Here is a 26,993-nt window from a genome sequence, read left to right as displayed (position 1 = left end):
AACAAAATTTTTGTTGATATAACAAAATGTTTTTTGATATAACAAAATTAGTTGCTAAAGTGACTAAAATCGGTACTGTGTTTACAAATTATGTTGTTAGCTCAAAATTTACACATTAATTTAATTGTATTGACAATCAAATTAATTGAAATTTTTTGTGTGTTTATAATCAGGTTCTTATACTGCGTTTTGTCTTGTAGTAATGTCAGTACTTGCCTCCATAGTTTTGTGGATATTAAACAAATAAATGACATACCCTTTTGGAAAACTTTTTATTATGTGATAATTTTTTCTTATTTTCGATTTTTATTTCTAATATCTAAACATTTTTCAAACCGGCCGCCTGAAGTTTTTCCAGTATACACATGGTAGCCTTATGGGAACGCTCACAACGATCGGTTTCGTTTGTAATGCCATCATTGCAACTTGCTATAATACCCTTCAGATGATGTATATCAATGGCATTATTGAAGAGATAAGTAAAGAATGGTACTACAGCTGTTTCATCTAAGGAATTATCTGCGGTGAACTAAAAGTGGATAAATACATTTATACATTTATCTCTATAATAGATAACGTAGATAATTATTTTTGTTTACCAATCCATGTTTCTTCATTATACAATAACGAATACATTTGGCATTACGTACAGCATTACGAGATCCTTTTGCAATATCCTGTAAACCATCTGAAATTAAATTAAATAATTTGGGTATATTTAAATATTTATTTTTTTATACCCTCCGCCATAGGATGAGGGTATATTAACAAGCTATAGACTTGAAACATGGCATAAGTAGTTGCTATCCGTGTAGGTCGGATGGTATTGCAAATGGGCCATATCGGCCCACTTTTTGCGTATAGCCTCCATATAAACGGACTCCCAAATTGAGGCTTAAGGAGCCCCTAAGATTGGATATTTCATCCGATCTGGCTGAAATTTGGTACATGGTATTAGTATATGGTATCTAACAACCATGCAAAAATTGGTCCATATCGGCCCATAATTATATATAGCCCCCATATAAACGGACCCCCAAATTTGGCTTGCCGATCCTCTAAGAGAAGCAAATTTCATCCGATCCAGCTGAAATTTTGTACATGCTGTTAGTATATTGTCTCTAACAAGCATACAAAAATTGGTCCACATCGGTATATAACATAATTATATAAAGGGTGATTCTTTTGAGGTTAGGATTTTCATGCATTAGTATTTGACAGATCACGTGGGATTTCAGACATGGTGTCAAAGAGAAAGATGCTCAGTATGCTTTGACATTTCATCATGAATAGACTTACTAACGAGCCACAACGTCGAATTTTCAGTGAATGGGCCCTAGAAAAGTTGGCAGAAAATCCGCTTTTTTATCGACAAATTTTGTTCAGCGATGAGGCTCATTTCTGGTTGAATGGCTACGTAAATAAGCAAAATTGCCGCATTTGGAGTGAAGAGCAACCAGAAGCCGTTCAAGAACTGCCCATGCATCCCGAAAAATGCACTGTTTGGTGTGGTTTGTACGCTGGTGGAATCATTGGACCGTATTTTTTCAAAGATGCTGTTGGACGCAACGTTACGGTGAATGGCGATCGCTATCGTTCGATGCTAACAAACTTTTTGTTGCCAAAAATGGAAGAACTGAACTTGGTTGACATGTGGTTTCAACAAGATGGCGCTACATGCCACACAGCTCGCGATTCTATGGCCATTTTGAGGGAAAACTTCGGAGAACAATTCATCTCAAGAAATGGACCGGTAAGTTGGCCACCAAGATCATGCGATTTGACGCCTTTAGACTATTTTTTGTGGGGCTACGTCAAGTCTAAAGTCTACAGAAATAAGCCAGCAACTATTCCAGCTTTGGAAGACAACATTTCTGAAGAAATTCGGGCTATTCCGGCCGAAATGCTCGAAAAAGTTGCCCAAAATTGGACTTTCCGAATGGACCACCTAAGACGCAGCCGCGGTCAACATTTAAATGAAATTATCTTCAAAAAGTAAATGTCATGGACTAATCTAACGTTTCAAATAAAGAACCGATGAGATTTTGCAAATTTTATGCGTTTTTTTTTTAAAAAGTTATCAAGCTCTTAACAAATCACCCTTTATAGCCCCCATATAAACCGATTCCCCGATTTGGCTTGCGGAGCCTTTAAGAGAAGCAAATTTCATCCGATCCGGCTGAAATTTGGTACATGGTGTTAGTATATGGTCTCTAATGACCATGCAAAATTGGTCCACATCGGTCCATAATTATATATAGCCCCCATATAAACCGATCATCAGATTTGACCTCCGGAGCCTCTTGGAAGACCAAAATTCATCTGATTCAGTTGAAATTTGGTACGTGGTGTTGATATATGGCCTCAAACACCAATGCAAAAATTGGTCGAAATTGGTCCATAATTATATATAGCCCCCATATAAACCGATCCCCAGATTTATCCTCCGGAGCCTCTTGGAGGAGCACAATTCATCCGATCCGGTTGAAATTTGGCAAGTGGTGTTAGTATATGGCCACTAACAACCAAGCAAGAATTGGTCCATATCGGTCCATAATTAAGAGAAGCAAATTTCATCCGATCCGGCTGAAATTTGGTACATGGTGTTAGTATATGGTCTCTAATGACCATGCAAAAATTGGTCCACATCGGTCCATAATTATATATAGCCCCCATTTAAACCGATCATCAGATTTGACCTCCGAATCCTCTTGGAAGACCAAAATTCATCTGATTCAGTTGAAATTTGGTACGTGGTGTTAATATATGGCCTCAAACACCAATGCAAAAAATGGTCGAAATCGATCCATAATTATATATAGCCCCTATATAAACCGATCCCCAGATTTGACCTTCGGAGCCTCTTGGAGGAGCAAAATTCATCCGATCCGGTTGAAATTTGGTACGTGATGTTAGTATGTGGTCTCTAACAACTAAGCAAGAAATGGGCCATATCGGTTCATAATTATATATAGCCCCCATATAAACCGATCCCCAGATTTGTCCTCCGGAGCCTCTTGGAGGAGCAAAATTCATCCGATCCGGTTTAAATTTGAAACGTGGCATTAGTATATGGCCGCTAATAACCAAGCAAGAATTGGTCCATATCGGTCCATAATTATATATAGCCCCCATATAAACCGATCCCCGAATTTGTCCTCCGGAGCCTCTTGGAGGAGCAAAATTCATCCGTTGAAATTTGGAACGTGGTGTTAGTATATGGCCGCTAATAACCATGCCAAAATTGGTCCATATCGGTCTATAGTTAAATATAGCCGATCCCCAATCACACAAAAATTGGTCCATATCGGTTCATAATCATGGTTGCCACTCGAGCCAAAAATAATCTACCATTTCTATAGAAAATTTTTATCAAAATTTTATTTTTATAGAAAATTTTGTCAAAATTTTATTTCTGTAGAAAATTTTGTCAAAATTTTATTTTTGTAGAAAATTTTGTTTCTATAGAAAATTTTGTCAAAATTTTATTTCTATTGAAAATTTTGTCGAAATCTTATTTCTATTGAAAATGTTGTCAAAATCTTAATTTAATAGAAAATTTTGTCAAAATTTTATTTCTATAGAAATTTTTGTCCAAATTTTATTTTTATAGAAAATTTTGTCAAATTTCATTTCTACAGAAAATTTTGTAAGATTTTTATTTCTGTAGAAAATTTTGTACAAATTTTATTTCTGTAAAAAATTTTGTAATATTTTATTTCTGTAGAACAGTTTGTCAAAATTTTATTTCTGTAGAAAATTTTGTAAAAATTTTATTTCTGTAGAAAATTTTGTCAAAATTTTATTTCTATAGAAAATTTTGTCAAAATTGTTTTCTATAGAAAATTTTGTCAAAATTTTATTTCTATAGAAAATTGTGTCAAAATTTATTTCTATAGAAAATTTTGTCAAAATTTTATTTCTATAAAAATTTTTGTTAAACTGAGTTATATACATATTTCATCGGCCTTTTTTAGTTTAATATATACCAAGTATGGACTACCTTGCAATTTAGAAGACGGTGTTAGTAAGTTTTAAGACACCTTGCCATCGGCAAGTGTTACCGTAGTTCGATTGTGGATTACAGTCTTCAATAGAAGTTTCTACGCAATCCATGGTGGAGGGTACATAAGCTTCGGCCTGGTCGAACTTACGGCCGTATATACTTATTTTTATTTAAAATTATAACAAATGAATGATGATGAAAAATCAAGATTGAAATATACATACCATCAGTGATATCAATTTTCTTTGTTTTCGCATCATCTTCATAGCAATCTATAACCGAATTTTTGGCCATTTCCAGCAATGAATTTGAGGTATCCGCTTGCTGAGTAGTTAATAAAGAAAAAAAAACATATATTAAATAACTAAAAATATTCAAGCTACTATTCTGATTACCTGAAGTGATTGTTTAATACAAAGCATTATACAAAATAAAGTAAAACTCTTCATATTGCTTTTTTGTAAATATTTTCCTTTTATTTACAAAAAAAAAAAATAATTATATGTAAAATTTGATGTTCACTGAAATATTTTCGCGAAGGCACTAAAATTTTTCCTAAACTGCAATCGATGTTTTATACAAATGATATCAATTCCAATAGAATAATATATGCATATTTCAGTGGAAAAAATTCTCTAGTAATTCATCGCCAACAATTGTCTACAGTGTTTTGGGAAAATTTTACGATTATATCAATAGGAGAGCTTTGATTTGCATAGACGAATTTTTTACATTGATTGTAAAATTAAGTAATAGTGATAAATGGTGAAAAAATATTTAGGTGAGAAAATAGAATTTCCGGTTGATATGAATTACACTCTTCAACAAGAATACAAAATGTTCTGTAATGGATCTTTCACACAAAAAAATAATTATTTGGTTTCAATCAAAAAATTTATTGACTCAATTGACTCACTCACAGAAATGATTGTATCGATCCCCGAAGTCAATTAAAAATTAATTGATACTATTAATTTTTGTCTTAATTAAAAAAATTGATGAAAATTACATGAATTGAAAATTAAATTAAAATTTCAATTGGAACATAATATTTCCAAAATGAACACAGAAAAATGAACATTTGTTCTGGGTTCGTGCAGCGTGTGAAGGCTATGTCGGCCGTTTGAAGGCCATAATTCGTGGGTTCATCATTGACGGGGTAAATTTACACTTTAGGACACGTCTTGGACTCGTTCCTTAGGACACGTCCTGGGACATTTTAGTAGTAGCTCTCCATAGACAGGTCCTCATGAACCAGTCTCTGACAAACTCTTAGGAATCTGTTTCAGTTTGGTTATCCGAATCGCACCAGATACTAAAAACTTTTGAAATATATTAAACAACAGGTTATTCTGGTAATTCTACTTCACTAAATGTGTAGATCCAATAAGATTTTTTTTTATCAAGCGAGTATGAAAATCATTAAATTATGACTATTTAAAAACTGCGACAAACTGGATCACCGGTACCAGTGCTGTGATAGGTCCGTCAGAGGCAATTTGCACCAATTTCCCGTAGGGATATGTGCTTCCTGCAAGATATGTTTGGAACATATGTTAGAGAAGCAATTTTTTTTTGAGGGTGTAGTTGCTATTGATGTAGATCGTTTATATTGCGAATGGGCATTATCGGAATACTTTTAGATAGAGCCGCCATATAAACCAACTTCCAGATTTTATTTCCGGAACATATTGGAAGAGCAAATTTCATCATATTCGGCTGAACAACAATACAACAATAACGATTGAAGAATCGATGATTTTAAATTTGCAAAGGAAAAGGGAGATGTTTGTACGAAGATTTATTTCGGCAAAAGCCGACTATCTTAAACCTTTTTTCGGAAGATTCAAGTGTGGTTCACTTTGGGTTTAGTGAATAACTCGAATTTATTCTGATAATTGGCTGATAGCTTTGCTGCAAGTAGAGGATGCTGATGAGGAATGTAGCAATTCCGAAACGTGCGTCCATCCAATCATCTTGCAGTCTATAGGGCTTTGTCCAAATAAATTTGACAAACATTCTTTTCCTCTGTGGGTTAAGCTACACTGGTAGTTTAGTCAATGCATGGTTTTAAGCTGAAATCAAAAACAACAATAATGACTGAAGAAGGTTGGGTTAGGTTAGGTGGCAGCCCGATGTATCAGGCTCACTTAGACTATTCAGTCCATTGTGATACAACATTGGTGAACTTCTCTCTTATCACTGAGTGCTGCCCGATTCCATGTTAAGCTCAATGACGAGGGACCTCCTTTTTATAGCCGTGTCCGAGCGGCGGTCCACATTGCAGTGAAACCACTTAGAGAAGCTTTGAAGCCCTCAGAAATGTCACCAGCATTACTGACTGAAGAATAAACCAACAATAACAAAACAAAACAAAAATTTTGTCAAAATATGATGTCAACATTTTATTTTATAGACAATTTTGTCAAAACTTTATTTCTATACAAAATTTTGTCAAAATTTTATTTCTATAGAATATAGAATATATTGCCAAAATTTTTTTCCATACAAAATTTTCTCAAAATTTTATATTATGTTGATGGAGCTAACGTATTTGAGCTCTAGGTTAGGTTAGGTGGCAGCCCGATGTATCAGGCTCACTTAGACTATTCAGTCCATTGTGATACCACATTGACCTCTAACAATCATGCAAAAATTTGGCCATATGGGTCCATAATTATATATAGCCCATTGTAAACGAATGCCTGGATTTAATTTCCGGAGCTTCATCCATGAGTTAAGACTCCATAATATATATACCGATCTAGCCCTTGGTGTCCGTCCGTCCGTCTATGTATTTGAATTTTGGTAGCATTTATTAACCAATATTTTATGAAATTTGATACACGGTATTTTTCTGACACAAGGACGAACGCTATTAAATCGGATCAACTCTAGATACAGCTCGCATATATATATACATCACCCACTTTCACCAATTTGGCCATAAAACCATTATTTATTAACCAATATTATTTCAAATTTGTAGGTATTATTCGGACTTAGATACCATATAGCTCTTATGTGAATATATTTCCCGATTTTTAAAACTTTGGCTACATTATCCATAGTAATTAGCGATTTATCTTTTTTGATAATGGATTTAATATTAGCGTCATACTAACTCTGTAGGTATAAAATCAAGTATAGCTCCTTTTTGATGGAAATTTTAATATCCGTCAACCTAAAATCTATAGCTAATTATCCTAATCAAATTAGCTCCATCAACTTTCAAATTCCCTTTTTTCATCATAACAAAAACGTCATAATTATCATCGGACATCATAATCACCAAATATATTTAAATTGGATTATGAATTTCTTGCTGCAATTCTGAGACCAAGTATAACTTTTGCTATGCAGATCTCATCAATTTCCCCTTCATTTGTGTGTTGCCCATAATTACTCCAGCTGCATGTGCGTCACCATCCCCTGGGTCGTGGTGAAATTCTGAGTCGATCTAGCGATGCACGGCTGTCCGTCCGTCTGTGGAAATCACGCTAACTTCCGAACGAAGCAAACTATCCACTTGAAACTTGGCACAATTAGTTGTTATTGATGTAGGTCGGATGGTCTTGCAAACGGGCCATATCGGACCACTTTTACGTATAGCCCCCATATAAACGGATCCACGGATTTGGCTTGCGGAGCCCCTTAAAGAAGCAAATTTCGTCCTATCCGCTTGAAATTTGGAACGTGGTATTAGTATACGGTCACAAAGATTCATTCCATAATTATATATAGCCCCCATATAAACCGTTCCCCAGATTTGACCTCCGAAGACACTAGGAGAAACAAATTTCGTCCGATCCGGTTGAAATTCAGTACGTGGTTTTTATATATGGCCTCTAATATCCATGCCAAAATTGGTCAATATCAGCCCATAATTATATATAGCCCCCATATAAACCGATCCCCAGATTTGACCTCCGGAGACTCTTGGAAGACCAAAATTAATCCGATCCGGTTGAAATTTGGTACGTGATGTTAGTATATGGTCTCTACAACCAAGCAAGAATTGGTCCACATCGGTCCATAATTATATATAGCCCCCATATAAACCGTTCCCAAGATTTGATCTCCGGAGTCTCTTGGAGGAGCAAAATGCATCCGATCCGCTTGAAATTTGGAATGTGGTGTAAGCATGTGGTCCCTAACAACCATGCAAAAAGAAGGAGCGAAATTCATCCGATCCCGTTGAAATTTGGTACGTGGTGTTAGTATATGGTCTCTAACAACTATGCCAAAATTGGTCAATATCAGTTCATAATTATATATAGCCCCCATATAAACCGATCCCCCGATTTGAACTCCGGAGCCTCTTGGAGGAGCAAAATTAATCCGATCCGGTTGAAATTTGGTACGTGATGTTAATATATGGTCTCTAACAAACAAGCAAGAATTGGTTCACATCGGTCCATAATTTATATAGCCTCCATTTAAACCGATCCTCAGATTTGACCTCCGGAGCCACTTGGAGGAGCTAGTTTAATACCCATGCAAACACTGGTCCAAATCGGTCCATAATTATATATATATATATATATACATATACACAGTCTCACATAAGTTTACATACCCTTGAGGTTTTTACCTTATAACTAAACATGTTTCTTGTTGTTGTTTATAATCCAGACTAAAAACATCTTCTTGGAAATGGACAAATACTTTGTTTTTCAAATTAATTTACAAAATCTAAAGCATATATATGCATATTTTATTATATTTTAATAATTAAAGAAAATACAATTTCTTAAACCGTATGTAAACTTGTGTAAGACTGTGTATATATATATATATATATATATATATATATATATATATATATATATATATATATATATATATATATATATATATATATATATATATATATATATATATATATATATATATATATATATATATATATATATATATATATATATATATATATATATATATTGTACAATTTCCTGGCTTGGTCTTCTGAAAGTGGACTGTATTCGGTTTTATCGAAGCTCGGAAAATGTAAGGAGTGCCAAGTAAAAGAAAAGCAAAAGAAATAGAACAAAGACAGGTTTCAGATTCAGAATATGTGTAACAGTTTTTATTTAAGGATCGCTGCTGCTTACCAGGTTGAAGTGATAAATTGAAGTGAGTAATGAAAAAAGTGGTAAACTATGAACAACTATTACAATCAAAAAAAGAGTACAAGTCAGTGAAAATGAGACAACTAGTCTTAGATATAAAAAGCTTTTCTTGCTTGACGATTTAAAGTAGAGTTACCACTAATAGAATATAAAACTAGAGCAATTATTTTCAATGAAAGTTAAGATGATAAATTCAATAATTCAATTCATTTGAAAGTAATTCATGTTCTTAAAGATACATTTTAGGATGTAATTAGAAAATAGACGAAGACTGTTAAACTGGGTTTAACATGCCGCCCGCCTTGCAGGACTGCAACGTTGGTAGCGACATGCTCCGGAAATAAGCCAACCGAAAATGCTGCTTTGTAAAATGGGCATATTTGATGATGTTCTTATCATTCCAGCTCGAAGTATTCCAGGTAATTGATCGTTGGCAATTATAATTTCAATGTTAACTGGATTATAGAAATTCGGATCTGCCAGTTCATTTATATGGTTATAAATAGCCTTTAGAGAAGGCTCCGTTGTTGGTTTTGGCAAATTGTTGTGGAATCGAGGTTGTACCAGGGCGTTGATTTGTATTTTAACCTGAGGGTCGTAATATGACTCTAAGTTAATCGTACAATATTTCATATTTTCTCTGGTAGTAGTACGCAGCTTCAAACGATCGACCAACCCTTTCAATATTGTGGTTTGAGCTTCTCCAGTGCTCAACAGAAGTCGCACTTTCTCTGGGCCATTTGATGTAACTACTCGGGCGAGCGCTGTGGGTACGAAGACGTGAGTGTGAAGACGGCGGCTCAATCTTTCGTGAAGATGGGATTGTCGACTACGACGATTGGGAACACTTTGTATTTGACGACTCACATTAGAATTTCGGCGGTTTCGAGGAGTGGATGATTGGACAGAAGGAGGTTGTTGTTGTGGAGTGTCTACGTGGACCATTGTATGGTGATTTTTCTGGCAAACCATGCATTTGTTTCGGGATGGACAAAAGTTTCTCTGATGAGCGGTACAAAGGCAGTTGAAACAAAATCCTTTTTCTCGGATTACATCACGGCGTTGTATTGCTGTCATTCTTTGAAACTGAGGACAATGTTTAACAAAATGACGCTTCTTGCAAATGCGGCACGTTGGTATACTAGAGTTTGAGCTGAAATGGTAAGATTTATTAGGTATGTGAACGGTTGTGAAAGAAGCTAAGGTTGATCAATTGGAAGTATGCACAGTTTGATTAAAGGACGTGTCAGAATGCCGTTTTGAGTGCGTATTTCGGCAACGCGTACATTACAGTCTGATCCTTTGAAGACCTTTATCACTCTGCCTAAACACCATTCGTTAGGAGGAAGGTTGTCTTCTTTGATTACCACGAAGTCATTAGGCTTCAGATTCTGTTGAACAGATTTCCATTTGTATCTCCTTTGGAGCTCAGAAATGTATTCAGTCTTCCAGCGCTTGGCAAATTGCATTTGTAATGCCTTCAATCTTTGCCATCGATTCAGTAATGTCAGATTCCCAGAATATTCTTCAGGGGCAGCGACTAAAGCAGCTCCTCTCAGTAAATGACCAGGAGTGATGGGCACTAAATCAGTTGGATTCTCACTCATTGGGGAAAGTGGACGAGAATTCAGAACACTTTCGATACGAACAAGAAGAGTGGAGAATTCTTCAAACGTAAACTTAAAGTTGGAGGCCACTTTGCGTAAATGAGTCTTCATGCTCTTTACTGCTGCTTCCCACAGGCCACCCATGTGTGGGGAATGCGGAGGAATGAATTGCCACGAGAAACCATGCAAATTATATTTATCAGAAACAGATTTCTGGACATTCTTCAAAAATATTTTGAACTCAGCGGTTAATGCCCGACTAGCACCCACAAAATTAGTTCCATTGTCGGAAAACACTTTATTTGGGAATCCTCTGCGGCCAACAAAACGACTAAAGGTGGATAAGAAAGCTTCAGTTGTCAAATCTGAGCAGGTCTCCAGGTGGACGGCTCGAGTGGAAAGACACACAAATATGGCAGCATACCCTTTTATCAGTTTAGCATTTCTAAGTTTTGAGGATTTCAACTCAAAAGGTCCTGCAAAATCTACGCCTGTGTGCGTAAAGGGCAAAGAAAATGTACATCTTTCAGTTGGGAGGGATGCCATTATTTGAGTTCTTATACGATGCTTATATATAGTACAGATACGGCATTGTCTTATACAACTCCTGATCGCATTTTTCAAACGTATAACGTAAAATTCCTGTCGAATTGTGCGCAACATAACCTGATGTTCAGCATGTAACAGCATCTTATGTGTAAATTCAATAAATAATTTACACAGACGTGATCTTTCAGGCAGTATGATCGGATGGCGTTCGTTATAACTAAGATCTGAGTTACTTAAACGACCATTTACTCGTAACAGTTTGTTGTCGTCAAGTGTCGGATTCAATGTCAATAGACGACTTTTTGAACTTATGGGCAAGTTATTTTCTAGCGAATGGTATTCAGAAAAATAATATTTCTGCTGAGCCAAACGAATCAGCTTGAATTTAACAAACGATATTTCCTCATGAGTAATGAAATCAGTATTACAGGTTTGTCTTCGACATTTGTTCATGAACCGATAAATAAAACATAGTACTCGCAACGCTCTCGGAAAAGATGAGAAACGATCTAATACATCTTCCTGTTGTGTATCAGTGTGAAAGTTATCTATTTTTCGTTCTATGTCAGGTTCTTTGAAGGTAGTAGATTTTGGCCAGCAATCAGATGATCCTAACAACCATTTTGGCCCGTGCCACCAAAGCGAGTTAGAGTCAAGTTCCGAAGGTGTACATCCTCGCGTACCGATATCGGCAGGATTTTCATGCGTTGGAACATGTCTCCAGGTAGCATTCCCCACGTTACTTAATATCTCAGATATTTTATTGGCCACAAAGGTTTTCCAATGGAAAGGTGGCTTATCGAGCCACGCCAATGTAATCGTGGAGTCAGACCAAAGATAAACGTCGGATACTTGGCAGTTCATATTTTGACGGACAGATTTTAATAATTTGGACAGTAATGCAGCCCCGCATAACTCCAGTCTGGGCAGACTTACAGTTTTTAAGGGTGCCACCTTGCTTTTCGATGCTAGCAAATTAGAAGTTTTACTATTTTCAGGTGAAACAGTGCATATGTATATGCAAGCACAGTATGCTTTTTCAGAAGCATCACAGAAACCGTGAATTTGAACCTGTTTATCAGGGGAGTAACTTAACCAGCGGGGAATCTTTATACGCTCAATATCCGGAAAATTTGCAATAAAATGATTCCATTTCTCAAGTGCGTGTGGCTTGACTTCCTCGTCCCAGTCGGTCCCATCAATCCACAGTTGTTGCAATAGGACTTTTGCAACAATTATAATGGGGGATAACCACCCAGCTGGATCGAAAATTTTCGCTATTATAGACAATATTTTTCTCTTTGTTAAAGGAGCAGATGGAACAGAAATGTTCGAAATCTTGTAATAAAACATGTCAGTCAGTGCATTCCAACGAATGCCTAATGTTTTGGTCTCACTTGTATTTTCCAGTTTTAAGAAATCTTCGTTTAGAAGATCCTCGGGGGGCATTTGGTTCAGTATTTCAGTATGGTTGGCTGTTAGCTTTTTTAGAGGAAAACCAGCAGAATCGAGCAAAGCAATTAATTGCAACAAGTAATATTTAGCCTCAGCAAGCGAGTGGCCACCAGAAAGAATATCATCTACATAGACTTGATGTTTTAGTATTCCTGAAGCATTGGGATGTGTAGCCACTCCATCTTCGCTCAATTGTTGTAGTGTTCGGATAGCCAAATATGGGGCACAGTTAACTCCGAACGTTACAGTCTTTAGACAGTAATCGTGAATGTGTTCAGTTTCAGAATTTCGAAATAAAACTCGCTGAAATTGTCTATCATCAGAGTGTACATAAATTTGACGGTACATTTTTTGTATGTCACCGTTAAACACATATTTGTAAAAACGCCAACGCAATATCACATTCATTAAATCATTTTGAAGAATGGGCCCAGTATGTAAAATGTCGTTTAGAGAAAGACCGGTAGACGTTTTCTTTGAGGCATTGAAAACGACCCTAACTTTAGTGGAAGTTCGTTCAGGTTTTACTATAGCATGATGCGGTAAGTAAAACGAATAGTATTTTTCATCTTTACAGATTTCAGAAGAAGTAGTTGGCTCCATATGATCTAATTCCAAGTATTCAGATAGTACAGTTTCATATTCAGAAGCTAACTCAGGCGATTTTTTTAAATTCTTCTCCGTACGTAGGTATTGGCCCATAGCTGCTCGTCTCGAAGATCCGAGAACTAATTTAGATGGAAAATCTTGTCGAAATGGCAATCGTACCATATATCTTCCATTTGGTAGGCGACTGGTGGTTTCAGAATAAAACTTTTCACACCAACTATCGTCATCAGACAATGGATTTACAATAGGGACTTCTTCAAGCTCCCAAAATTTCCGAATGTCATCGTTTAAAGTTTCATGTGATGCCACCCACGAGGCAAAAGTCGAAATAGTTCGAGGTTTTGGAGGGCCACTTATAAGCCAACCAAATTCGGTGTTCTGGGCCAAAAGGCACCCAGCTACATCCCTCTCTACTCCCGATAATATGATAGAAGGCAAAACATCACTTCCCAGTAACATATCTATGGGACCAGGCTTGAAGAAATTCGGATCAGCTAGCTCAAGTCGATTCAAATCGCACCAGCTAGTAATGCGTGTGGGAGAGCTTGGCATTAAGTGTTTTAAATTAGAAACAACTATAGCAGAGGTATTTAATCTAAACTGAGATTTGCGAGATTTCAATGTTATGTGACACATTTTTGTAGAATTCTCCAGTGTGGTTCCTCCAAGACCAGAAATTCTTGTGAATGATCTCTTCGTAGGAATCGCGAATTTATTTACTAATTTGTTGGAAATGAATGACTCCTGTGAGCCTTGGTCAATGAATACTCTAATAGTGATAGCCTGCCCCAAATGTTCCAAGTCCACTAAAGCGGTGGGTAATATAGTTTCCTCCCCAGAATTAGCATAGTTAGCATGGACATTAACCGTAGGTTCGGAGTAAGCAGCGGCCGACGTAGTCGGTTGGGTTTCAAGCGCACTTTCAACATAAAAAGATCCAACATTGGATTGAGGATTGTGTTGCAGTCGCGGTTGGTCAGAATCCGAATGCAGAAGCGTGTGATGCTTCTCTTTACATATCTGGCAGACATTTTCACTTAGACAGTTTTGAGACGTATGTCCGTACGACAGACAATTTTGGCATACTTTATTTTCCATAACACACCTCATTTTCTGCGAAAATGGCCAAGATCGAAATTTGGAACAGATACGTAATGAGTGACCCTTTTTGCATGCTTTACATGCACGTTTATCATTGGGTTCAGACTTGGTATGATAGGATTGCGTCTTATTTTGAACAGGGGCAGGGTTGGATGGTTTTCTCATATCAGATATTGATTCAAGCATATCTAGCCGTTTCGATATGAACTCATCAAGTTGCTCCCAAGAAGGCATTTGTTTATGGTCAGTAAGCGAATTCTCCCAAGCAGTCAAAGTTTCTTCAGGTAATCTTGATGACACCCAATAGACCAAAATAGGATCCCAAGACGCGACCGAAATATTATAAGTCTTCAAAATTGAAGTACAGTTATTAATCGTGTATTGCAAATTGCGCAAAGCCTTTCCCTTTTCAGATGTTACACGTTCCATTTCAAAAATTTTCCTCAGTTGGTGGTTTATAAGGATTCTTTTATTCTCATAACGCTGACGGAGCGCTTCCCAGGCCAATCTGAAGTTATCGTCCGTAAGAGCGAATTGCTTGACAATTTGATTGGCTTCACCACGAGTTTTTGCTCTCAAATGGAAAAGCTTTTGTGCCGATGAAAGTTTTGGGTGTTTAATGTAAATGGCTGAGAACATGTCCCGAAAACTTGGCCATTTATCGTAACCCCCTGTAAACAGTTCAGTATCGCATGGTGGAAGTTTAACAGAAAATCCGCCTTCATCAGACTGTCTAGTCTCAGTTCTGTCAGGTGCCACAGAGGACATCTCCATCTTTCGTTTCTCAATACCCATCAAGTCCAACAGAGAAGTCTTACATATCTTATATGACTTGCAAGACTCGTTGAATTTTGAATGTAGCGATTCCTTTTCCGATTGGGTGAACTTTTCTTCAGAGGTCATATCAGCCTCATATACTTGAGTTAAAGTGTGCCAACGCCTTTCCAAGTCGTCAAGATCGACTTGTAAACTCGACAGCGAATGTTCAGATATATCGATTTGAGCGAAGTTCGCACAGAATGTGACCAATTGGTCCGAGAAAAATATAAATTTTTGCGAAGACATATTCCCAATCGCGTTGAATGTCAATGGAACAACAATTGAAGTGTTAACAATAGTGCTTTTGAAATCTCAAAAAATCAAATGTTGTCGTGAAAATGGGAAATCTACAGTCAACAGTGAAATGGGTATAAGTATCAAAACTTTACTGATCAAAATCAAATATCTAATTCAACAGAACAGTTGTTGTAGATGTGAATCTACACGCAATTACGAATGGTAAAAATGCACTAGAAAATGTTAAAATAAATGTGTATCAACAACAGAATATTTCAAAGATAATTTCCAACAACAGCAAATAGCCCAAATTAAATGTGTAACAATAACAGAATATTTCAATGTAAATGCGTAGCATCAACAGAATATCTCAAAGATAATTTTTAACAACAGCAAAATAGCCCAAATGTGTAACAATAACAGAATATTTCAATGTAAATGCGTAGCATCAACAGAATATCGTAGTATGTAAGTAACAGTGAGCAACAGTTGCAAATGCCTTAATTTAAATGTGTAGAAACAACAGAATATATCGGTGTAGATGTTTAAATACTAAAATAAATTTGTATCAACAATAGAGTCTTCTCAAAGTAAATGTGTAACAGAAATAGAGTATTCCAAATCAACTGTGTACACTGAAAAAACAGTGAACCTACAATTTTCGTTAATTTCAGCAAATAATAGATTAATTTTAGAAAATTTTAACTAAACTGAATTAGAAACGCATATGTCACGCCGATTTCACAAACATAAGTAAATAATTGTCGAAAACTTCAAGAAATTGTATCAGACAAAATTCTTAGTTCCTTAGTTCTTAGTTTTAAGGAAAAATTGTAGTTCAAAATTGCAAAAGTGTCCTCAGTGCCACACGAAGTTCAAGATGGGCGGATTATTGGTATATTTACAAATATTAAGAAATCCTGAACTATTTTGTGGGAGACACGAATTCAGTTAATCTGTCTGCTTCATTTGTGCATAATTTTCCCTCTGTTTTAGTTAATTTAACTAACGTACGCAAAAATTATTAAAGTCGTGGAAACGTTCCCAAAATGTAACAATTCCATGAACTAAAATAGACTTAAATTGGCCTCACTTTTTTCTCTTTTTCTTGAGTGTAGAAACACTAGAATATCTCAATGTAAATGAGTAACAGAAACAGAATATGCCAAAGTAAAAGTTATTAGCATTCAATTAAACTTTTCGCATACTGACAGGAAAATGTTAAATGCACACACTGTAAATAACAGGGGTTATTACTTCTCCATATATGTGGTAGACAATAACATCAAATTAAAATTTCTCAGATTCTAAATGAGTTATGTGATATATATGTAAATATGTAGTAAATCATATGGCTTTTGGAGCTTCAAAGGCCGTCAGTCCAATTGCTGATGTTATGTGTAGCATAGAATCTTGCCTGGACAAAATATGTGGGCGATATTGTATTTCAATAAGCCGTAAATTCCAAATTCGTTTGCGCTGTATATATTTACTTAGAATTTGATTGAAAAATTAAAATCCCAAACATTTCATTCTCCAGGATTCTTTGGGTTGGCAGTTCTTGATTCCGTTAATATATTTTGCCAATGCACAATATATTAAATCAAAACACTTTAAAAATCGGGTATATAACTTGATATAATTTCTTTCAATGTCTTAAATTCCATTAAGATTGAAACGATTTTGTTTTGTAAATTTACTTTCGTAAATTTACATATTTTCTAATTTGATTAATTTCCGTCTGTTGGGGCAGATCGTATTTTATGTCATTTATATTACTTTAATTTATATATTTATTAATTTATTGTTTTTATTTTATTTATTCTTCACTATTTATTTTATTAGTCGTTTAATTGTTCTTTATTTAAATTTTATTTACATCCCTTTAATGTTTCCCCACCCTAATATTTACTTTCAAATTCATTTCGTTTATTTACTTTACTCTCTTTTAGTTCTATGACCTATATTCGTTTTTCGTTTGTTTTCGATCATTTAATGTTACATTAGTTATTATAGTTTGTTTTGGTTTGATCGATCTCTTCCCACTGCTTATGTTGGTCGTGGGTATAGTTGAAGAAAACAACAACAACAACAAAGCATAAATATCGTTTATGCTTTTGCTTGTTATTTGTTTTTCATAATGCTTGCAAATTTGATACATTGGTTGAATGCATGTATGTATGTACATACATACATATCAATAACTGTCATCTTTTGGTTCTTTTCGTGGTTCAGTGGGAAGAGATGATCAAAGTTAAAGTTAGTTGTCGATTATTGTTTGTCACCAACGCGTTGCTCGAATAAAGGAAAACAATGTTTGAACTTGTTATATTAAAACAAATAGAATATTAACTCTTGTTGTTCGGCATAGTTACATTGAAAATAATTATTGTAATAAAACAAATTATTTAAACTGAATTTTTACTCGGTCGTTGGGTTTTTAAAAAGGCAATGTTTGAACGGGTAAAAATATAAAGAAAATCTAAGTTGTTCTACGGGCGACATATCAACTTTGTGGTTCTGTGCAAACATTTTGGCGACCGTGACAGGACGGTCAGTGTTTAAAGTTGAAAATAATTTGTTGTGGAAAAAGGTTTTCGTACATTTGAAGTGGTGTGGGGTATTTCATCATTGTTGTGTTATTCGTGCTTTCGTTGCCCCTACTGCTGATGTTAAATCCTGTTAGTTTTGTACCTTTGGACACCAACTTTAATTGCTGCCGTCGTAATTATTTTGAAAGAAATTCAACTCGGAGTTTCTTAGCAGAATCAAAGTGAATTGTTGTTAGGTAACAATTATAAAGCTTGGCTTGGTGATACATAAAATTCCAATTTAGTGGAAATTAGCGCCATATTTATTGGAAAGCGCTAATTGCAAAATTGTTGTTCCTGAAATATAAGAAACGCAATTTTCTCTTTCGTCGTTGACGTTCTCTTAAGTTTGCAAAATGACGAGAGACGATAATGATGCTTCTGAAGAAGCAAGTGGTGCTGATTTGTCTTCTCTTAAACAGCAACGTAGCTCTATGAAGAGGAATATCAGCAACATGCATAAAAAGGTAGAAAAAGATGGTGCAAAAGTAGATTCCACTATTTTAGAGTGTCGTTTGCAAATTTTGGAATCATACTTCAAACAGTTGTGCCACATCCAAACTCAAATAGAAACACTTAGTCCGGCTGACACATCGAGGAGTGATTTGGAAGAACTTTTCATAACAGCAAAGGCAAAAATATTGGGCCTTCTGAACAAAAGTCGTAGTTCTATACCTGGTGATACTACTTTGATGAATGCTTCAATTGCCGGAATTTCAACACAATCTCGTTTGCCTTCGTTGAAATTGCCTCGTTTTGATGGAAAATATGGCGAGTATAAAAGATTTATTTCGACATTTAACAACATGGTCCATGAAAATCAAACTATTACCCCAGTTGATAAATTCAATTATTTATTGAACTGTCTCAGTGGTCCCGCTTTGGCAGTTGTTGAAGCTTTTCAAGTGTCAGAGGAAAACTACCCGAAAGCACTAACACGGCTCCAGGAACGTTATGACAAAAAGGTATTGATTTTTTTGGAACATATCAACACTCTTTTCGATATTCCGAAAATGGCAAAAGGTGATAGCTCATCATTGCGGAATATTATTGACACTGTTTCGGCTGTTCGTGGTTCTTTGTTGTCGCTTGGGTCTGAAGCAGATGTTATGAACGCAATTTTAGTACATTTGGTTTTGAATAAAGTGGATGCAGATACGAAACAGAATTATGATGAAAAACAAGAATATAAATCGTTGCCCTCTTGGGATTGTTGCTATGATGTTTTGAGTCTTCGTTGTCAATTTCTCGAAAGTCATGGAAAAAGGACAGAATTTGGTGAAAAAGCAAAACTTGTCAAGCCCAAGCAAAATTTTAATCGCACTGCCCATACTTTCGTCAATTCAAATCCAAATTGTGTATATTGTAATTCAACTGATCATTATCTGCAAACTTGTTCTTCGTTTTCGGCAATAGCAGTTCCCGATCGTTTTAATTTTGTAAAACGCGGTGGCCTGTGCATTAATTGTCTGCGAAAGGGGCATATGGTTTCAAAATGTCCATCAAAATCACGTTGCAGATTTTGTAATTCAACTCACCACTCAGTGTTGCACATTTTTAGTCCAGACAACTCGGGACAGTCAACCATTTCGAATACTACTACAGTGCAACCTTCAACTAGTAATCAAAATCCAGTTTCGCTTGTGGCTCGCTCATGTAAAAGGGCAATCATTCCGACTGCTGTGGTTCTCATCAAAGATTATTGTGGAACTTTTCAACCGGTAAGAGCTTTACTTGATTCCGGCTCCGAACTCAATTTCATTTCAGAAGAAACTGCAAAAAGGCTTCGGCTTAAATTTCGACCATATTCACAAGAAGTTTCGGGAATTGGAGAAGTTAGAACCAGAATTAAATTTACCGTGTCCGCTACAATAAAATCAAGAATTAGTTCGTTCCAGTGGTCCTCAACTTTTGCTGTTACCCCAACAATTGCATCTGTACAGCCCGGTGAGTACATATATACTTCAAATTGGAAAATTCCCACCGATATACCGTTAGCTGACCCATTGTTTTTCAAACCGCAACATATTGACATTCTTTTGAGTGCTGAAGTATTTTTTGATTTATTACTTGATGGTCGAATTTCTCTTGGATATGGTATGCCAAACCTTACCAATACTGTTTTTGGATACATTGTTGGTGGTATCGCAAGTACTGGTCAAGCGAGATCTAATTTTACATGCAATTTGATGGTCAATTCTTTAGAAGTGGATCTTGATAAAACTCTAAAAAAATTTTGGGAAGTAGAAGAATACGAAAAGAATCCCAATATGTTGTCCGAAGAAGAAGCAGCATGTGAAAATCACTTTGTTGAAAATGTTAAATTAGATTTTGATGGAAGAGTTGTGGTCCGCTTGCCATTTAAAGAAAATCCCAAATGTCTCGGCGATTCGTTCGAAGCTGCTCGAAAACGTTTTTTGTCCCTGGAAAGACGTTTAGATCGTGATCTACAATTGAAGTCAATGTATAAAGAATTCATGGATGAGTATTTGTCCCTGGGTCACATGTCGCTCTATAATCAACCGTTATGTGGTACCTATTACATAATACCACATCATTGTGTTTTGAGACCACAAAGTACTACAACAAAAATTAGAGTTGTATTTGATGCATCTTCTCGTAGTTCGTCAAATAAATCATTGAACGATATTTTGATGGTTGGACCAACAATACAACAAGACCTGATCACCACACTATTTTCGTTTCGTTTACACAAGTATGCTTTTACTGCTGATATTTCTAAAATGTATCGACAATTTCGAATAGATGAAAATGATAGAAAATATCAACTCATATTGTGGAGAAATCAAAAAGATGAACATTTAAAGGTATATCAACTGAATACTGTTACCTACGGTTTATCTGCCGCCCCATTTTTGGCGATTCGTAGTTTGTTTTTCATTGCAGATAAATATTCGCACTCGCATCCTTGTGGTTCTGAAGTTTTGCGCAACGATTTATACGTGGATGATGTACTCACCGGCGCTGACGACCTTGCAACGCTGGCTCAAAAGAAAAACGAGCTAGTAAAAATATTAAGTTTCCATGGCCTTGAGTTAGCAAAATGGAACAGCAATAACATCATGTTCGGTTCAAATCAAGATGCAGAAATCACCATTAAAACAAGTGAAGATGAAGTTGCAAAAGCCTTGGGTATGTCTTGGAAACCCAAGGAGGACGTTTTTACTTACCGATTCGAGTTACCAGATGTGATGAATCCTACAAAAAGATCTGTTTTGTCAATTGTATCAAAAATCTATGACTTGCTTGGACTATTGAGCCCCATTGTCATTCGATGCAAAATACTTCTTCAAGAAATGTGGGTGCAAAACATTGGATGGGATGACCCATTAACTGAACATCTTAAATCATTATGGCTCCAAATTAAATCGGATTTAAATTACATACATAAAGTTGAAGTCCCCAGGTATGTTTTAACCTCAAATGATACTCTTGGAGAAATTCACGGATTTGCTGACGCCTCGCAACGAGCATATGGTTGTTGTATTTACTATCGAGTTTGTCTTAAGGGAGAATACAAAACGACCCTTTTAATTGCAAAATCCAAAGTGGCCCCAATTAAGGCACAATCACTACCACGGCTCGAATTGTGCGCAGCAGTATTGCTGAATAACACATGGCTCAAAATACAACCAAAAATTTCAAGTTTTGTCTCATCGATATATTTTTGGACTGATTCCAAAATCGTACTACAATGGCTTAAATTACATTCGTCGACGTTGAATTGTTTTGTGGCAAATCGTATTTCTGAACTACAGGAGAAAACAAGAAATGTTAGCTGGAGACACGTCCCTTCGAAGAGTAACCCTGCTGATGTGGTTTCGCGTGGATGTAGCGCGGAGGAAATTTCTAATACCATTTGGTTTAGTGGCCCTTCGTTTTTGGAAGAAGATATTACAAAATGGCCCGGAACTGAAGAACAATTGAACATCGAAATTCTCGAACGTAGAAAGGCAGCTGTTTTTGTGGCAAATTCATCAGAAGTCAACATCATAGATGACCTTCTCGATAAGCATTCTTCCTATATTAAATTTATTAGAATAATTGCTTATATTTTTCGTATATTCAACAGATGTCCTGCTAAGAAAGATGTGAATATTTCTGATGTAATTCATTTGTCCCCAGATGAATTAGAAGAAGGTTTTTGGAGAATTGTGGCTCACATCCAGATGTGGTGTTTTGGTGCCGATATCAAATCACTGAGTAATGGTGGTCTGGTAAACCCATCGCTTCAAAAACTTTCACCATTTGTACATGAGATGACACTTGGAGCAACCACAGTCAAAATTCTTCGTGTTGGTGGTCGTTTGTCCCAAGCGCCCATTCCATATGATGCAAGATTTCCAGCACTATTACCAAAAGACCATCGCTTCGTTAAATTGTATATTGAGCATGTTCATCGCTCACATTTACACGCTGGAGCAAAAGTGTTGTTGGGACTATTGCGCCAGAAAATATGGATTGTAAACGCCAGAGATGTTGTACGCAAAGTTGTTCGCAATTGCGTTCATTGTTTTCATTACAAACCGAAATTGATGGAACAGTTGATGGGAAATTTGCCATCAGATCGACTTCGAGCTCAACGCCCATTTTTGATTGCTGGTGTTGATTTTTGTGGTCCATTCATGACGTCGTACCGTATCCGAGGAAAAGTGCCTTATAAAACATACATAGCTGTATTTGTGTGTTTCACTTCCAAGGCAGTTCATTTAGAACTAGTTTCGGACCTATCGACAAACAATTTCATCTTGTGTCTCAAAAGATTTGTTGGAAGACGTGGCATACCCCAAAAGTTGTATTGCGACAACGCCACTAATTTCGTTGGAGCACGTAACCAAATCAAAGAATTAAAAGAAAGTCTTTTTCGAGATGATGTGGTCCACGACATGAAATCACTTTGTTGTCAACTTGGTTTCGAATTTTGTTTTATACCTCCCCGTGCCCCACATTTTGGCGGACTGTGGGAAGCAGCCGTCAAATCTACAAAAACGCTACTTATAAAGAACGTTGGCAAAGCATATCTTACTTTCGAAGAGCTACAAACAGTCATAATTGACGTTGAGGCAATTTTAAATTCGCGCCCCATCGCTCCAATATCAAACGATCCCAATGATGGTGAAGCCCTAACGCCTGGTCATCTGCTTATTGGTTCTTCATTGGTTGCAGTTCCCGATAAACATATCGATTCATCCCAATCATCATTATTGTCTCGGTGGCAAAGGGTCTCATTTTTGAAACAACAATTTTGGCAAATGTGGTCCCGAGATTATATGCTATCTTTACAACAAAGGTCAAAGTGGTTCAAAGACAATAACAACATAAAAGAAGGGCAACTAGTTCTAATACATGAAGACAACACTCCGCCACAACAATGGTTACTAGCTCGTGTTACAAAACCTATTCTAGGCCGTGATGGAAAGGTTCGTGTGGTTGAACTGAAAACTAAATCTGGAATTTGTACTCGGCCAATTCACAAAGTGGCTCCCCTACCAAATAATGAAGAGGTTTGAAACATGGAGGTTTCAACGGCGGGAGAATGTTGGGGCAGATCGTATTTTATGTCATTTATATTACTTTAATTTATATATTTATTAATTTATTGTTTTTATTTTATTTATTCTTCACTATTTATTTTATTAGTCGTTTAATTGTTCTTTATTTAAATTTTATTTACATCCCTTTAATGTTTCCCCACCCTAATATTTACTTTCAAATTCATTTCGTTTATTTACTTTACTCTCTTTTAGTTCTATGACCTATATTCGTTTTTCGTTTGTTTTCGATCATTTAATGTTACATTAGTTATTATAGTTTGTTTTGGTTTGATCGATCTCTTCCCACTGCTTATGTTGGTCGTGGGTATAGTTGAAGAAAACAACAACAACAACAAAGCATAAATATCGTTTATGCTTTTGCTTGTTATTTGTTTTTCATAATGCTTGCAAATTTGATACATTGGTTGAATGCATGTATGTATGTACATACATACATATCAATAACTGTCATCTTTTGGTTCTTTTCGTGGTTCAGTGGGAAGAGATGATCAAAGTTAAAGTTAGTTGTCGATTATTGTTTGTCACCAACGCGTTGCTCGAATAAAGGAAAACAATGTTTGAACTTGTTATATTAAAACAAATAGAATATTAACTCTTGTTGTTCGGCATAGTTACATTGAAAATAATTATTGTAATAAAACAAATTATTTAAACTGAATTTTTACTCGGTCGTTGGGTTTTTAAAAAGGCAATGTTTGAACGGGTAAAAATATAAAGAAAATCTAAGTTGTTCTACGGGCGACATATCAACTTTGTGGTTCTGTGCAAACACCGTCCTTGAAAGAAAATAAATTTTATTCATCCAAGTATATCTCGAAAATCCCGCGAAAAATGTATGAATAGGAATATTTCTAGGATGACTTCTAGAAAACCTTTTGTAGAAACCTCAGGTTAATTAGGTGAAATCCAAAGTTAGAATATTGGATTTTGCCACAAATTTTTTTTTTTTTTTTTTTCAACTTTTGCTCTTACCAAAAACATACATATATGGTTGAGAAAGAAAGGAAAAGCCGTCAGCAGCAATCAAAACAGTGTGATTGTCGTAAAATAAATTTAAATACAATTTAATTTATTTATGGACCCAATTTCCAGTTTTCAGACTTGAAAAATTCTATATGATAATAATTTAGAAAATTCTCCGTAAAAGAATATATAAGCAGAATGATAAGCAGAACCAGAGAAAAAGTATTTTTGAATTTTGGTTATAGATGTTATTATCGGTACGATCTTTTGTGATAATCCCAGAAAAAATAGAATTATCAGAACTCTACACCTCCATCTGAAATTGTTCGGATATGTATGGATCAAACATTCCTTCCATATGTTGGCACAGAGGAGTAACTACAATTGGTATTAAAAAATATATTGGTAGAGTTCACTGCACTCAATTTTCTCTTTTCGAAATATGTAATTTGAACTTTCAAGGGAGCAAGAAAGGTTTCAATTTTGGCAAATGCACAATCTTCATATCAAACACAAATTATATTCTCAACAACTTTTCCGCGAAAAAAATGTGTAGGATCATAATAAAAAATATAAATATATGTGTTGTAAACAATCCAAATAAATGTATATATTATACATAAATAGCATTCAATATAATCTGAAAAAGAAATCTTTCATACATAAGCATTCATTTCAAGCATCAATTATCATACATCATCCATTCCAGCATTTTTCATAATATGAGATGCGGTAACTCTGACAAACTAGTAGTTACAAACATTCGTCGACTTACCATATGCATAGAGCCAAATGTGTTATACTCATATCTCTCTAATGGTATACTCCAATTTGTATGTACCAAAAAACCACATGAATCGCTATATACAATGCCATGTATGTCGACACCTTACTCTTGCCACAAATTTAATGCCACTGATATTTGCCTTCAACTTTGATTTTGCTTGTTTTGTTCTCCGGGAGGGAGGGGTGGGGAATGCAATGTTAACCACAGATCCAACAAAACTCTTTCTTTGAAATATTTGCTTCGCCAAATTTGATTTAAAAATAACTGCACAGCTTTTCTCAATTTTCTTTTCAATATAATAAAAATCACATTTATTTCAGTACTTTATAATTAATTTTCTTGAAAATTTTGATTGATTTCTCCGTTTAATTTTTTCTGTTATGCGTTCCCAATGAGTTCTCAATAATGAATGACTTTGATCCAGTGCTGCCGCTAGTGACAAATTGTGTGAAGTATATTTTGGAAAAAAGTGTAGTAGATTGAATAAAATTGAAGTAGCATACATTTTTGAAAACAAACATTAGAATTCATTTTATTATACCCTCCACCATAGGATGGGGGTATATTAACTTTGTCATTCCGTTTGTAACACATCGAAGTATTGCCCATAAAGTATATATATTCTGGGCCGTGGTGAAATTCTGAGTCGATCTGAGCATGTCCGTCCGTCTGTTGAAAAACGCTAACTTCCGAACGAAAGAAGCTATCGACTTGAAACTTGGCACAAGTAGTTGTTATTGATGTAGGTCGGATGGTATTGCAAATGGGCCATATCGGTCCACTTTTACGTATAGCACCCATATAAACGGACCCCCATATTAACTGATCCCCCGATTTGGCTTGCGGAGCCTCTTAAGAGAACCAAATTTCATCCGATCCGGCTGAAATTGGGTACATGGTGTAAGTATATGGTCTCTAACAACTATGCAAAAATTGGTCAACATCGGTTAATAATTCAATGATTAAAACCGCTATGTTCATCGTAATTAAAGTAATAGGAAAAACAATTAGGTAATATGGGGAAAAATTTTAAAATTTGAAGCAGAACAAAAAGTGAAGCAGATTTTTGGAAGAAGGAGTGACGAAGTAAATTTTGTGAAAATGAAGCAAAATACTTCGATTGAAGTAGTAGCGGCAGCACTGCTTTGATCAACTGTCTTTGATTTTCTTATGGCTCTCTGGGCTTTAGCTAATTATGTTGTAGGAAAGAGAATAGTGTTGCCTTATTTGCAGTGAGCCGTGGGATAGGAATCCACTTCTCGGGATGCATGCATATTGACTAAACTGCAAACAACAAAGTTTAAAGTTCATACGTATTCCAATGGGAATTCATGTCAATCAAATGGAGACTATTTATGAAAATTAATGTGTGGCAACGATGATTATGAAAATTAAACTCTTTCAACCTAATGAGAAGAAGAGTTACAGGCCCAATTCGTCCAGTTTAAATTTGGCGTATGCAAATAAATATTGTTCGTGTAATTGAAAGTATGTGATTAAATTGAAGCTGTGAGCTAAAAAACACACATTGGCTGCAAACACTGAAGTTTGGACTGCACTG

General features: G+C 35.6%; 1 protein-coding gene across 3 annotated transcripts; it reads right to left on the bottom strand.

Annotated features, from left to right (window-relative positions):
• Nucleotides 1-253: 253 nt before the first annotated feature.
• LOC142230486 (uncharacterized) lies at nucleotides 254-25,818 on the bottom strand. 3 transcript variants are annotated; one of them, XM_075301132.1, is made up of 4 exons: nucleotides 25,421-25,818; nucleotides 4,231-4,330; nucleotides 600-688; nucleotides 254-529 (listed from the first exon to the last, which is right to left on the bottom strand). In XM_075301132.1, exons 1-4 carry the CDS (start codon nucleotides 25,427-25,429, stop codon nucleotides 320-322), a joined length of 408 nt encoding a protein of 135 aa, XP_075157247.1. In that variant the 5' UTR covers nucleotides 25,430-25,818; the 3' UTR covers nucleotides 254-319. The 3 variants fall into 3 exon arrangements, with proteins under 3 accessions (XP_075157247.1, XP_075157246.1, XP_075157245.1); XM_075301131.1 differs by lacking the exon at nucleotides 25,421-25,818 and adding an exon at nucleotides 4,402-4,555; XM_075301130.1 differs by lacking the exons at nucleotides 254-529; nucleotides 600-688; nucleotides 4,231-4,330 and adding an exon at nucleotides 9,067-10,291.
• Nucleotides 25,819-26,993: the final 1,175 nt, after the last annotated feature.

This window comes from Haematobia irritans, chromosome 3 (genome assembly GCF_050003625.1).
Source record: "Haematobia irritans isolate KBUSLIRL chromosome 3, ASM5000362v1, whole genome shotgun sequence".
In the NCBI taxonomy this organism is placed as follows: Eukaryota; Metazoa; Arthropoda; class Insecta; order Diptera; family Muscidae; genus Haematobia; species Haematobia irritans.
Note: the sequence above shows the minus strand (reverse complement) of the source record. Positions and strands in the feature narration are given on the sequence as shown.